The sequence below is a fragment of the Urocampus carinirostris genome, chromosome 12, assembly GCF_059441175.1.
Source record: "Urocampus carinirostris isolate Australia breed hairy pipefish chromosome 12, RoL_Ucar_1.0, whole genome shotgun sequence".
NCBI lineage: Eukaryota > Metazoa > Chordata > Actinopteri > Syngnathiformes > Syngnathidae > Urocampus > Urocampus carinirostris.
The window spans coordinates 5,252,071-5,267,462 of NC_142360.1; the positions used below are offsets into that span (position 1 = coordinate 5,252,071).

General features: G+C 41.6%; 1 protein-coding gene across 3 annotated transcripts in view; it reads left to right on the plus strand.

Annotated features, from left to right (window-relative positions):
• LOC148354729 (serine/threonine-protein kinase NIM1) overlaps positions 1-6,811 on the plus strand; it is a 38,434-nt gene extending 31,623 nt beyond the window's left edge. For all 3 annotated transcript variants that reach the window (XM_088348796.1, XM_088348795.1, XM_088348794.1), the window contains 3 exons: positions 2,583-2,894; positions 3,376-3,647; positions 5,080-6,811. In XM_088348796.1, coding sequence (XP_088204922.1) covers positions 2,648-2,894; positions 3,376-3,647; positions 5,080-5,826 — 1,266 coding nt within the window. In that variant the 5' untranslated portion in view covers positions 2,583-2,647 and the 3' untranslated portion in view covers positions 5,827-6,811. The remainder of the gene's footprint in view (positions 1-2,582; positions 2,895-3,375; positions 3,648-5,079) is intronic.
• Positions 6,812-15,392: the final 8,581 nt, after the last annotated feature.

Sequence of the window (15,392 nt, forward strand, 5' to 3'; positions counted from 1 at the left end):
AACTGGTAATAACATGAGAATTTATCGTTTTAAGAATGTATATCAAACTGGGTGCCCTATGCGCTAATAATTAATAAAAAGGAGCTCACTGCTTGAAAAGGGTTGGAAACCCCTGTTCTAAATATTTCCATCACTTAATCAGATTGGTAATGGTCAGATACTAATTTTTTCCTACGGATGGCAAACTTGTGAAGAAAAAAATAATGTTAAAATTGACTAGGGTATTGTTGACAAAGAGGCTTTTTTTTCTTTGCTTAAAAATTGAAATTTTCAACCAGTCGCAAATTAGCCATCCATTATCTGCACCACTTATCCTCAGTAGGGTAACGGGGGTGCTGGAGCCCATTACAGCTATCTTCGGGCAGTGGGCAGGGGACACCCTTAACTGCTTACCAGCCAATAGCGAGGCACACAGAGACAGACAACTCACTCGCTCAATCACACCGAGTGACAATTTGGACCAGCCAATTAACTTGACTTGCATGTTTTTGGAATATGGGAGGAAACCGGAGTGCCTGGTGGAAACCCACGCAAGCACAGTGCAACCAGCAAACTCCACACGGGAAGTTTGTTCTCATGACCTTAGAACTCTGCCACACATGCGCGAACCACTGTTCCGCCGTGCTGCCCTGTTGCAAAGTAGTTAGCATAAAAATATACCACCAAAAGCATTAAAACTTACTTCTAGGGAATGTCAATATTGGCTTTTGTTTTGGAATTTCCCCTCACTTTGTTTCGAGGGCGATATTAGAGGTCAACGATCTCTAGGTCTCTTACAAATGACAAATCCCCCAATTTAAAAAAAAGAAAGTCTCTAACTCAGGGTTCACCTACAAGCTGCCTGTGGGCACCTGGTAGCCCTCTATGAACACCCGAGTAGTCCGCGGACCATTTTGAAAATAACTCGCCGGCGATCGGTCGTTGTGATTTTCTAGTATATTTTATTTCTGACCTCATGAGAAATAACTTACACAGTGTCCCTAACTACATGACCAAGTCTTCTAAAATTATTTTTAAGATTAGTTCATAATTTATATATGTATATCAATCAGTCCCACACACAAGGCAGATGTTTTCAACCTTTTTGACGCTGTTTTTTTACAATTAAAACTTGTTAATAACATAGTAACACTACAGTAATAACATAATTGTGATTTCATAAGTGCATATCAAACTGGTAGCCACCACCTTCAAAAAGGTTGGTGACCCCCTGCTCTAACTCTTACTGTAGAAGTCTTCCGTTATGACCTGACTTTTGCCTCTAGCAGGCTTCCACAATTAGATCATGAGTACACACTAATGCTGTACCTAAAAGAGATAATCCTTGCCATTTCGAGGACTGACTGCACCGGCTAGTGTCTTTTTTTAAACCACAGTTATCCGACACATACCGGATACACCATAAGCTTGTAATCCAGAAATACTTTAATTAGCGTAGGGATATAATGTGGAGCAGCACGGAGGAGCAGTGGTTAGCACAGTTCTGAGGTCATGAGTCTGAACCTTCCTGTGTGGAGTTTGCATGTTCTCCCCAAGCTTGCGTGGGTTGCCTCCGGGCAGTCCAGTTTCCTCCCACATTCCAAAAAAACCCCATGCATGTCAGGTTGATTGGCCGGTCCAAATTGTCCCTAGGTGTGAGTTGTCCGTCTCTGTGTACCCTGTGGCTGGCAGGCAACCAGTTTAGGATGTGCCCTGCCTACTGCTTGAAAATAGCTGGGATGGGCTCCAGCACCCCCGCAGCCCTACTGAGGATAAGAGGTGCAAATAATGGATGGAATATAATGTGGATATAAAGGCAGAATATTTTTGAAGCTTTTGTGCTTTAGGTTCATGATTATCAGAATCCCTAACCCTTTATAGGCAAATGGGTTCAGAAAAAAAGTTTATAAATAATATGTTATTTTATTTTTACAATTATAATTTACTTAGGTTTATGACTGAAGAAGTTTATATTTTATTTCATCTTTACGGGGAGAAAAAACCCTGGCCATGGTCCATTGTCTTTTTCTTCTGGTGATCAGCCGAGTAACTGTAACATTCATCCATATCTGTAGGTGGCAGCAGTGATGTTATTGTTTTTATAAATTCATTATCTGCTCATGATTGAGTACAGTATATTTAGATTTAGGTTAGCAGCTGTTTGACCTGCTGTCCTCTGGAAGGCACTACATGTGCATCAGAGCAAAAACCAACAGATTGAGGAATAGCTTCTTCTATACCTTCTATAGCGTTCTGGAGTACAATTTACTGTAAAACTACCACTGTGAATATGCACATTTTTATTATATGAATGATATATTTTACATTTTATTTATCTTTTCACACATTTTTTATCATTTGAATGTACTCTGCACTGAAAGGAAAATCCCTCCTATTTTGTTGTATGATTGAATAGTGACAATAAAGTTTACTCATTTATAACCTAATTTGTTTAATGAAACTGTTTAGGATTGCACTGCAAAAAATATTTAAAAAAGATATCAAACAAACCAAAAATCTTGCACATAATTCTGCAGATTTTAATTTGTATTTTCACATGCATGAGATTTACTCCCGCAACATTTTTCCTCTCTCTCCTCAAGCCATCAAATCTAAGCTGTGGCCCAAGCAGAAAGCAACCAAAAAACCCAAAGATGAGTCCCCGAAGATGGAGAACACACATATCTCCTCAACCTCGAGCGCCCCAGTGGAGAGAAGTGCTCCCCCCCAGCTCAGCGAGACCGAAAGGATGCGACTGACGCCTTTCGAGAGGGTGGTTTATGACATGTCGCACAACGAGAGGGTGGTCAACGACCTCATCTTGGGCCGCAGGGTCGGATTTTACGAGCTCCGTGGGGAAATCGGCCAGGGCAACTTCTCGTCGGTCAGACTAGGCATCCACGCTTTGACTAAAGGTTTGCTACTTATGTGTGATAAACGTAAGGACTCTTCAAAAATCGTTTGAGTTATCGAATTCCATGCCCCTAACGGCTTTATATGTCAAAGATCAATCCTAATGGCTAAGTTATGTATCTCTATTTTAGGGATGCATAATAATAATCAAGCCAAATATGACATCACTGTTATTGTACAAATGGAGAAAAAAACCCGATAATTATTCGCTTGACACCACACGATAATATTCAGTCAACACTACTTGTTGGACAGATTCTAAAGATTTATGTTCCACATTGTAATACAGTTTGACTTTCGATAGAGGATGTTAATAGAGGTTGCAGAGAAACTCCAAAAACATGCAGGACATGCAGCTCTCGATGACTGGTTTGGCCATCCCTGCTCTGGCCATCCCTTACACTACTAATATGTGATTGTAGAAGTAGACAAAAATAGACATTCATAATTATTATTATTATTATTATTTATTTTGCTCTTCAGAGAGAGTGGCGGTCAAGGTAATGGACAAGCAGTGCAAGGCAGGCAAGGGTCCCCAGCCCTTCATCTCCTCTGAGATCCGCTGCATGGAAAAGCTTTGCCACCCCAACGTTGTGCGTTTGTACGAGGTGATGGAGACCAGCAGGAAGCTGTACCTGGCCATGGAGTACGGCAGTGGCGGTGATCTATTCTCCTGTGTCACCACAAGGGGGAAGCTCGGAGACTTGGAAGCCAAACTGATATTTGCACAAGTTGTCTCTGCTGTCAAACACATGGTGAGTATTAGCGTCACACACTCCCTAGCAAAAATGCAGAACGATAACCACCAAACCACTATGAGGATTGTAAATTTGTCAATACACACTCACTTCATTGTTAAGGCATCTTTATATTCATGTATGCATTGCCAATAATAAAAAAGCAATGATTGTGAAACTGTACACGGCCATCTACATTGCAGAGAATTAGAGAATTGTGCTTAAGTTCTTTATTTTCTGAAATGCAATTAAAATTCTTTTATTGTTTTAATATTGCCGGTTATGGCAAAACTCAAATCCCATCGAAAGATATTATAATATTACGTATAAGTATACTATTGAGCGTTTTAACTTCATATTTTGTGCCATTTTAGATTCTAATGGAAAGGATAGTGAATAGTGACAAGTAAATGGGGGTAGGACAGAACTGATGAGATGATGCGATAGTTGGACAAAAAACAAGTCACACTCTCGTACTTGCACAGTAAGTAATATTATAAATGAATTCAATTAACTCTGCACATAGATAAAAGCTAGCCAATTGAGTTCAGGGACAAATAGATTGAATTTCACAGACAAAGTGTGTGTTTACAACTTATACTCTAATTCAGATCATCAGCTCTATAGTGATAGAATGTAAATAATATCAAAAGCTAGTGTAGGGATCCCATTTAGAGAGTGTTCTCCATCTCCTTTATTTTGGTGTGCAAAATGAAAAACAAGCATCGGAGATATTTGCAAACTCGCCCAAGGGTGAAAGCTAGCTTCGCATAGCTTGCTTCACTTCGGATGGGACGTCTCAAACCATTCTTCGGAAGCGTTTTTTTCCTGCATTGTTTCTTTCAGACAAAACTATAAATTCACCTTTGCTCATTTGCTTCTGATTTTTTTTCCATGTGATATTTATCCGTTCTGAGGTGGGGATCGCAAAAAGGATGGCAAGAGGAAAAAAAACTATGGTAATCAACTAATGCCTTCCGAACCCACGATAGGCCATATAAAAACACTAAAATTATGAAATAGTAGATAGTAAGTACTACTCAAATGAACTGTAGGTGCAAATGATTAATTAAGTAACTTGTAAATAAATATACATGTATTGGAAAAATGAAATTGTATTAACATTTGGTGTGACGTGACTTGACCTGGTCCAGGAAAGTTAATGGGTGGATGCAGAGGGGGGGAGGAGGAGACGGCAGATTAAAATGAAAACCGATTTGATAAGTTCCTCTTGTGAGGCTTGTCATGGCCCCGGGTATAAGCTTGCTCGGCAAGGCTCAATTAATTTCGGATGGGACGTCATCAAACCGTTGTTCGGAAAACGTTTTGTTTCCTGTTTCATTTTTTCTCCCAGCCAAAACTGAAAATGCACTTTTCCTCATATTCGGCCAAGAATTCTTCCCTGAAGAATCTTCCGTGCGCCTCTAACGTTTCCCATGTGATGTTCCAGCACAAAAACAACATCGTCCATAGAGACCTGAAGGCGGAGAACATATTCTACACCACCAGCTATTGCGTCAAGGTGGGTGACTTCGGCTTCAGCAGCGAGAGCGCGCCCGACCAGCAGCTCACCAATTTCTGTGGCTCGCCTCCATACGCCGCTCCCGAGCTCTTCCGGGAAAAAGGCTACGCGGGCCGCTATTCGGACATTTGGGCTTTGGGGATCATTCTTTACTTCATGGTTACCGCCACCTTGCCTTTCTATGGTGACAATTTGAGCCGACTCAAGCGTTGCATCCTCCAGGGGGCGTACAGCATCCCCGCCTACGTGCCAGACGAGTGCCAATTGGTCATCAAGGGTCTGTTGAGACCCGTTCCCGTGGACCGCTCTTCCCTCGCTCGAGTTTCAGACAGTTCGTGGCTGAAGGGGATCGAATGCCCCGGTCCCTATGTGCCCCTGCCCTCGACCCCGGCCCACCTGGCTCAGGCTGCTTTGTGCGACGAAGAAAAGGAAGTAAAGAATCTTATGTCGGACTTGGGCGTAATAGCCGTCCACATGCAAAACAACCCGTGTTCAGACTCCAAGAGCCCGTTGACCGGGACTTATCGCATTCTGCTCCACCGGGTCCAGAAACGAAGGTCCGTGGAGGCGGTCGGCTATGCTGCGGTTTGCCCAGACGAGTACAAAAGTCGGGCCCGGTGGTGCATCGCATCTTTGGACAAACACAACCCTTCTGCTGTTTGCGTCCTACTATAATGGAACTGTAACTCCACTAGTGAGTGCCACAACCACAGTTTTTGTCTTGGGGTTGATTGCAATAAAACATTGGAATTACTGAACAGCAGACTCTCAGGATACGATATTGATCTGTTCTCGGATGGGGATCGCAAATGCAAATTGCAAAGAAATAATAACCGATGAAAATCAGCTAATGCCTTCCGAACACCCAGTAGCCCATATAAAAAGATTAGAATAACTGAATCCTATATAGTGAGGACTACTTATGTGGAATATAAAAATAAATATACACGTAAAGGGAAAATTATTGATTTTTAACCTTTGGTGTGACGTAACTTGAGCTGATACAGTGGAGTTTGTGGGTGGATGCAGAGGGGGGAGAAGAGGGCCAATTGAAATTGATCCAAATTTTAAAAGTTGCGAGGCTCGCCATGTCCTTAGAAGATGATTTTGCTTTAATCGCCTTCTTATTTAGAGTCTGCATCATCGATTGGTTACGACTGTGTAAATTAGTGAGGGTTGCCATGGAGCCCAATTGGCCCCGCCCGTGTGGCGCCAGCTGTAGCCTTTTGACAGATTGGCTTCCCCACTAATTCAACTCTGTCCTATGTGTCCCCTTTTGTCAGTCCGCCTGCGAATCTCCTTTTTTACATGGCAAGCCCTTTTTCGACCCTGACTCATGCCTGTCCCGTTTTTTGCTCCTGTTTGTCTCCCACTACAACCTGTTTTGATCTCGACCAAGTCTGCCTTCCCATCCCGAATTACGTTCCGTTTTTTATTCTAACCACGTCCGCTCACCCGTCCCGGCTTACGACTCGTTTCCGACCCCGACCACCTCTTGCTCTCCCTGTCCCGGCTACCAACCAGTTTTCCGCCCCTGGCACCGCCATCGCTCGCTACGGAAGATCCACTTGTTCGGATCACAAGCCGAGTACGAGAGCGAACACCAGATCTTGGGCGCACCCCTTCCTCGTTTCTTCAATAAAACTTGTGGTAAATGTTACGCAAGTGGGTCCTGTTTCCGTTCTGGTCCTGACACCTTCTTTGTGTTTTTTGAGAAAAACAAGTTTCCACGGTCATCATGCTATTTCTTCTTTTTTATATCACTGCAAGTTTTGGGACCAACGGCAAATAATTACAGTAGCTACAAACAAAGCACACAATGGTTTGAATTGGATGAAGAGATAGAAAGGCACTGTAGGAAGTAGTTCAACTAATCATTTTTACGAGACCGTGATGCAAACCAATAGCAGACCAGCATCTTACATGACGTCCAGCAACAGCAGAATTTTAGAGACGTAACTCGTCATTCTCATGAACACTGTAGAATTTGAGTTTTACAAGTTTTGGGCCTACCAAATGATTTATTGGTGTCTCACAGTGGCAGAAAAAACGTAGGTGGGGATGCTGTATCCTGAGGTATTGATGTATTTGATATTTGAAGACTTTTTCTTGCAGGTTAATGCCAAATTGTTCAGTGTTGAATCTGAAGAGGCAGATGATTAGAGAGGTTCAGTGAGTTCTTCATCTCAGAAATTTCTTCTAAGTAATGAGCTGTGACTCGCTGTGCCAGCATTACTCAGTATTTAGTGTACTGATGCAAAGCGTTCATCAATCACTGCGCTGATATCCCTATCTTGCAATCCTACTTAGGCACGGTATAAATCCGCAGTGTTAATCCGAGGACATGGGTAATTGCAGTTAGAGGGGGGGTCTAAGAAGGGAATGCTGGGAACATGCTCCTTCCAACAGTAATAAAAAGCTTCAACTTGAAAAACATGTCAGTAAAATCTGGGGGGGGGGTGTCAAAGCAGGACCACTAGCTTTCCTGGCACCACTTTGCGGATATAATTGTTAAAATTTTGAGAGAGGTTTTGAAAAATATTGAATGTGTTATTGTTTTAGGTTTAAGTTGTAAAAGATAATTAGTGGATATTGGGATATTATTATATTTTTTTAAACTTTTTTTATATTATATTCTCCATTCTGGCCCCGGTGCTGTGGAATGCTCTGCCCACTGAGATTCGATCTGCAACCTCAGTGGAACTGTTTACATCTAGGCTTAAAACACACTTCTATTTTATAGCATATGAAAAACCTATCTTTCATGTTGACAATATCTGTGTATTATTTGTTATTGCAACATCCATTGCAGCCTGACCATCCTGGAAGGGCGATTACCCCCATGTGCAGTCCCTTCTCAAGGTTTCTTCATTTTCCTCATGTTGAGGTTTTTGAGTTTTTCCTTGCCCTCATGTAAGTTTTAGATCAGGGAATGGTGTCACCAGCTCAGTAGCCTAGATGGTAAGGCGCCCGCTATGAGACTGGGAGGTTCGGGTTCGCGCCCCGGCCGAGTCATTCCTAAGACTTAAAAAGTGGTCGGCGGCGCCCTCTGTTGGCTGCGGCTGCATCGGCTCGCTACAACGGGTCAGGTGCAATCGACATTTCGTTCTGTGTACATTGTTACACAGAATGACAATACAAGGAAATTATTATTATTATTATTATTATTATAATAGTCTGTGGTTGGCAATAATCGTGGTTGCAGCCTTTTGAGACTCCTTGAGATCAGGGGCTACACTAATAAATATGACTTGACTGTGGTTTGTCAAATACAGAAACTTTGAGTAGTCAGCGGGCAGCACGGCAGAGCAGGGGTTATCACGTCTGTGGCACAGTTCTGAGGTCGTGAGATCGAACCTTCCTGTGTGGAGTTTTCATGTTCTCCCCGTGCTTGTGTGGATTTCCTCCCGGCACTCCGGTTTTCTCCCACATTCCAAAAACATGCATGTTAGGTTAGTTGGCCGGTCCAAATTGTCCCTAGGTGTGAATGAGCGAGCGAGTTGTCTGTCTCTGTGGCCCTGCGACTGGCTGGCAACCAGTTCCTGCCCACTGCCTGAAGATAAAAGTTTTTTTCACTGAGAAGCACTTAAACATATGGATATACACATCATTTGTCAGATAAATGACAAACTCGTACAGGAGTAAAACCCAGGTCCCCTTACACGCAAGGCAAGAATAATACCCCAGACCAACAGGCCACTGTATAATAGCTCACTGCGTGCTAGTCATAGTTATACTCCACTGACCAATTTCAGCTATTTGGCTCTTTTCAGACGCTTATATAGCATTTCCCAGAAGATTACAAATATTAAAACTAATAATGATAATAGATTTAAAAAACACATAAAAAAGTGTGTGTCCCAGAAGCATTTAACAAATACAAAACAACATAACTTGGGCCCACCCGGGAGTTGAAGCCCGGGACCTCTCGCACCCGAAGCGAGAATCATACCCCTAGACCAACGAGCCATGACTGCCAGCCAATATGGCAGTCTATTGGATGTCAGCCACAGTGGACTAGCTGGCCAACACCATGTATTGACTCTAGTTTACTTTGTTTTTTGTTGACGCTGGTGGACATCACACCAGAGTTGATGTCCTGCTGCCAGCTGAAAATTGTCCTTGCTCACTAAGTGTAATAAGGAAGTAGGCTTCCAAATTTAGCAAATTGGTATCCTTTGGCTGCGACTGGCTGGCAACCAGTTGAGGGTGTCCCCTGCTCACTGCCCGAGGATGGATGGGATGGGCTCCAGCACTCCCGCGACCCTACTGAGGATAAGCGGTGCAGATAATGGATGGATGGATGAGTCGTGGGCCACACCGAGTTAAAACATTTGTCAGAGCAGCCGAGCCAAGAGGAAAAAAAATTGTTTTGATTTTGTTTTTTTGTGTGTCCTGACCCGATACTTGGTCAATGCATGTGGAAAAATATTTTCTATGTTTTTATGAATAAATATACATGCATGGATTTTTTTCATTTCATATTTGTTTGTTATTAGAGTATTTCAACAAATTGTTTTTGAAACACTCCAAAGCAAAACAGTAATATATTTTTCCCTCTGTCAAGCTCTGAATTTGATAATTTTTATTAAAAAAACTGATTTATTTTGCATGACTTTTCATAAGTATCTTCATAGGTAAAATAAATACATGATAGAAAATTGGAAATACATAAAATAAAAATGATATTAAAATGATACAACTAGAAAAAGAATAAAAACTATACTTAAAATGAGGAAAGTTTCCTGTCAAAAATACATTTTCTTTAGTGTAATGACACTTTTAAAGGGACAGTGTGTAATATTTGTCCACTAGATGTCGGTCTATAGTGTTATGCAACTGAAAAAGTGCTAAAAGCACAACGGAGAATCTAAACCACATATGTCAGAGTCAAGGCCCGCGGGCCACATTAGGCCCGCGAGAGGGTTTTACCTGGCCCGCGTGACGATATCAATATATTATTAGATCCGGCCCGCAGGCCGCTGCAAGCCAGCAGCCCTCAGTACGCATGAATACTACATTTCCCACAATGCAACGGGGACGCGCCGAGCGGGACCAAAGCGGGAGGCGGTTTGATTTATTCAGCAGTCGATCAGCAGCAGTCATTAGCATAACAGCAAAAATTAGCCCACATTACCCATCAACAATGGCTAAACGGAAGGTGGACACTGAAAACCGGGGCTTTCAAACAAGGTGGGAGTTGGAGTACATGTTCACGGAGGTAGCTGGAAATGTATCAGCGTCAGCCTCAAACAAGTAATGTAGAGTTGTAGTAATACAGTACTGTATATAAATGTATGTAAATACAGTAATAATACAGTAATGTTTCCTGTGCAATTACACATTTGAAGTTTTTACTCCGTTCAAGTTTAAAAGTTAAATATGCACATAAAGAAGGTCTTGTTTTTTGTTGTTCCCCTCGGGAATTTTAAAGCTTTATTGTCTATGTTGACTATGTTTTTTTTGTTTGCCGACTCTGTCCTGGGAGTGTTTCTTGTTTTTCGGCTTTTCATGGAAAATAGATCTTGATATGGACAACAGTCTTTTGATAAAATTGTCTCCTATTTAGCAGAGAAAATGACTTTTGATTGTTGTTATTTGTTAATCAGTAATTCCTTTTTTTCACACTAACCCAGAGAAAGCCCAGAAAGGAAAGTCAATGTACATTTGAGCAGGACAGATGAGGTCCAGTGTGTTGATTGCTATTGGTTTTAAGTAACAAGAGATTTTTGCACTTTATTTTATTGTATTTCGAGGCAATATTTCTTTTTAATAATTTCAGATGATTGAATGATAGAAAATGGTTATGAGTTGTTGTTATGAGATATGTTATGAGTTTTTTATATAAAGGACATTTGTATTTTGTGCCTGCTGAAATTAAAAATGACTGACAGAGTCATAAGAAAATATTGCTTTATTTATACAATCATATTGTAATATATTTGTTGTGTTTTCAGTAGGTTAAATCTTGGTTTCAGTAAAGATTGGACAGTCCGGCCCTCGGCTTGTAGCCAAATGTTTTATTTGGCCCTCCGTCCATTTGACTTTGACACCCCTGATCTAAACCATCCTCCATCCATCCATTATCTGCACCTCTTATTCTCAGTAGAGTCGCGGTGGTACAGTGGAACCTCTGTTCTCGACCATAATCCGTTCCAGAACCCTGTTCGAAAACCGATTTGGTCGATCACGGAAAATCGTTTTTCCCATTAAAAGTAATGTTAAATCATTTGAATCCGTTCCAACACCCTGATTGTTTAGCAAGAACGTAAACATGAAGCTAACCCAGGCTAATCGTACGTTCGCGTCAGCGTAATCTTCCGTACGAAAGATTACGCTAACATGAACGTGTAAAAATAAAAAAATAAAGGATTATGAATAGGATTTCTTACCTTTATGGTGGACGGTGGGGAGAGAAAAATCATCAAAAGTTTTTCAACCTCTTCCAAAACTTGCGGCAGTTGCTTGCTTATAGCGCTAACTTCCTTAGCCACATTACTCGATTTCACAGCCTCCTTATTCTTTACTATCGTACTGATAGTAGATTTAGCCATGCTGTATTCACTAGCAAGATCGGAAATTCGTACACCTCTTTCATATTTAGATTATGTATTTCTTAAAGGCAATAGTTGGACAAACAACTTGTTTTTTTTTCACCTGTCCTGCGTGCACCGACCTTCTTCGTAGGCATAATTAGGGGCTAAAACACCCGTACGCCGCTCAGCATCGCACCCTAGAGTACCGGCGTTCGAACTCCGATTTTTTGACCGAACAGCAAAGCAAGAATTTCTCGAAATTTTGGGTCGAACACCGATTTGTCCGAACTGAGAGGCGTTTGAAAACCGAGGTTCCACTGTACTTGATCCCATCCCAGTCCACTTTGGGCAGTGGACACCCTGAACTGGCTAGTCGCAGGGCACACAGACACAGACAACTCACTCGCTCATTCACACCTAGGGACAATTTGGACCAAGAATTAACCTGACAGGCATGTTTTTAGGAAGTAGGAGGAAACTGAGTGTCTAAAGGAAACCCACGCAAACACTGGGAGAACATGCAAACCCTGCACAGGAAGGCTGGTAGCTGGATTTGATCCCATGACCTTAGAACTGTGCTGCAGACACGCTAACCATTCCACCGCCATGCCGCCCACCAATGTACACTATTTCTTCTATTGGCTTGGCAATTAATTCCCTCTTGGTGAGGCTCATGTTTTGTCAAATGAATATAAATTTCTCGACTTATGAGTATTTAAAACAAATGTACATTCATATGATAGGTCATGTATTTTTGCCCATTTTTTTAAAATGCATGAGTTTTGTTTTTAACGGGGTTTTTTTTCTACATTAGGAGGCGCTAAATAAATCCAAACTGACCCTTTAAGACCAAAATTGTACAAACATGAACAAAAAAGTCAGCATTATAGCTCCCCTACTACAAACATGTTTTTGTGGTCTGCAGTCTCTCAACACCAGGCAGTAAAACCATGAACAGTAAAACAAACACAAATGGCCATATGTAATAATCTCAGTTGTGTAATGTCTGTGCATTTCAAGTACCATTTCTCGTGGGAAATTCAAGCTTTCGAATTCAGATGGTGAAATCTCCTGATTTGAATACTTTGGACTCTTACCGTGTCCAATTTATTCCAGTTACCTTTCAAAATAACCTCTGCCTGTCAGTCTCTATTAAGCAATAATGAGCATGATATAAATAAGCTTTCTGTACTTATTTAGGGGCGTCATCCCCTGTGTCAACCCTGTTTCCAGAGGAATGTGTGTGTGCATGAGTCCCGGCTTGTTGTTAAACATACGATTGTTGCTCAATTCACATGCGGTGAACTTTCTTGTTACTGTTTGTATTTATAGTACTGTAACATAATTTGTCATCTTAAATTGTTGAACATGAGATAAAAAGTAATGACCTGCTTCTGTCTGCACAGCTTTAGTCAATTATTTACACCAAGACGTTCAAAGTTTCAAGGAGGACTTTGGTGAAACACCGTTGTTTTATCGAAAATCAGAATGGGACAACTTTCTTAAAGGGACAGTGAGTAAGAATTTCCCACTATAGGTCGTTGAAGTGTTGAAGACACACCGAGGCCCGAAGGATACTCATTCATCCACCCGAAAACTAGTGCTATAAAGCACAAGGAAGAACACAAACTATAGAGACTCAACGTGACCATATAGCACCTCATCTCATCTCATCAGCTACACCGCTTATCCTCAGTATGGTCGCGGGGGCGCCGGAGCCTATCCCAGCTATCTTCCGGCAATGGGCAGGGGACACCCATGCCAGCCAGTCGCACCTGAAGGATACCAATTTGATCAATTTGGAAGCCTACCTCGATATTACACGCAGTACGCAAGGACAATTATCAGCCGGCAACAGGATATCAACGGTGGTGTGATGTTCACCAGCATCAACAAAAGATAAAGTCAACTAGATACACCTGGAGCGGCTGAAGAGAGTCAATAGCTGATGTTGGACAGCTAGTCCGCGATAGCTGACATCCAATAAACTGCTATATCACTTGGTATTCATGGCTCATCGGTCTAGGGGTATGATTCTTGCTTAGGGTGAGAGAGATCCTGGGTTCAACTCCCGGATAAGTCCAAATTATGTTGTTTTGTATTTGTTAAATACTTCTGGGACACACAACTTTTTGTGTTTTTTAAATTCATTATTATTATTAGATTTAATATTTGTAATACTCTGGGAAATGCTTTATAAGAGGCTGAAAAGTGCCAAATAGCTGAAATTGGTCAGTGGAGTATGTATACAAATTTGTCAGGACCAGGAACAGACACAGGACCCAATTGCGTTACGTTTCTCACAAGTTTTATTAAAGGAAAGAGGAAGGGCTGCGCCCACGATCCGGCGTTCGCTAGGCGCGGGAATCAAGTCGCTCTCGTACTCGGATTGTGATTCGAACACGGAAGTGGATTTTCCATAGCGAGCGATGGCGGTGTCAAGGATGGGAAAACAGGTCAATAGCCGGGACAGAAGAGCAAAAACGTGGTCGGGGTCAGAAACGGGTCGTAAGCTGGGACGGGAGAGCAGACGTGGTCGGGATCAAAAATAGGTTGTAACCGGAGACAGACGGCAGCAAAAATGGGACAGGTGGGAGTCAGGTTCGAAAAAGGCTTGCCTAGTATGCACTGAGGTTTGCAGAGGGACTGACAAAAGGGGACAGATAGGAGTGGGTATAAAAAGGGACAGGGAGCCAATCAGAGTCCGAGGCAGTTGGCGCCAAAGGAGCGGGCACAGGTGATGCATATTGGTAATCATGACACAAATTATGTTGATATATATTTGTTTAAGTGCTTCTCAGTAACAAAACCTTTGTTATTTTTTTTCCAGTAAGAATGTTACTGTATATTGGATATTTTTAATACCTTGGCAATTGGTATTTATACTTCCAGATCAGCTGAAAAGAGTAAATAGCAGGTAGCAGGATAAGCTAGCAAAATAAAAAATAAAAAAACAGGAAAATACTGTTTTTTTTTAAGCTAATAATAACAACAGCGACCTGCAGTGATCGATAGCAAGTAGCCAAGTGGCTAATATGAGTGACTGGAAAAGGAAACAGTGGGAAACGGAGAAATAAAACACAGAACTCAGCGATATTCACTTCCATGACCATTTATAGAAGGCGAATTGCAGTAAAGGGCTAAGATGGAACTACTAACAATAGCCGTATAGCTTATAGCCAAGTTGTGTGGCTAGGGAAGGAAACTGGGGAAAAAGTGGAAGATGCCTGAGAGACAGGATTTGGCAATCGTCACTTGCAGGGCTCATTTGTAGAAGGTAAGTGGCTGTTGAGCTGTTAAAGCACTCTTATACTATTTAAGTAGTCTTTTTTTCAATTTTGTTTTAAATATTACCTTCAAAAATCTCAAGTTTGTGCTAACACTGATGACAGGAATATTTCATAATCGCCCTCACCTTGAATTAATTCCCCTCAAGCTGAAGGAAAAACAGTCCCCAAACATGATGCTGTCATTCTTGGTTAAGAGCCCTAACGTTTTTATGGTCAACAAGTTAAATATTTGAATCATTGCTTTGTAAAAGAAAATGAAATCCAGAACCTGGAATGATAAATTGTTTCGTTTCTTATCTTCCAGGATCCCGAAACTCCAGAAATCGTCATCTGTTTACATTTTGACAAAGAAATCCTTTCACTTCCGATAAGTGCTGTTGCCTTTTATGGACAGTACCTAAAAAAAAACAGTTGC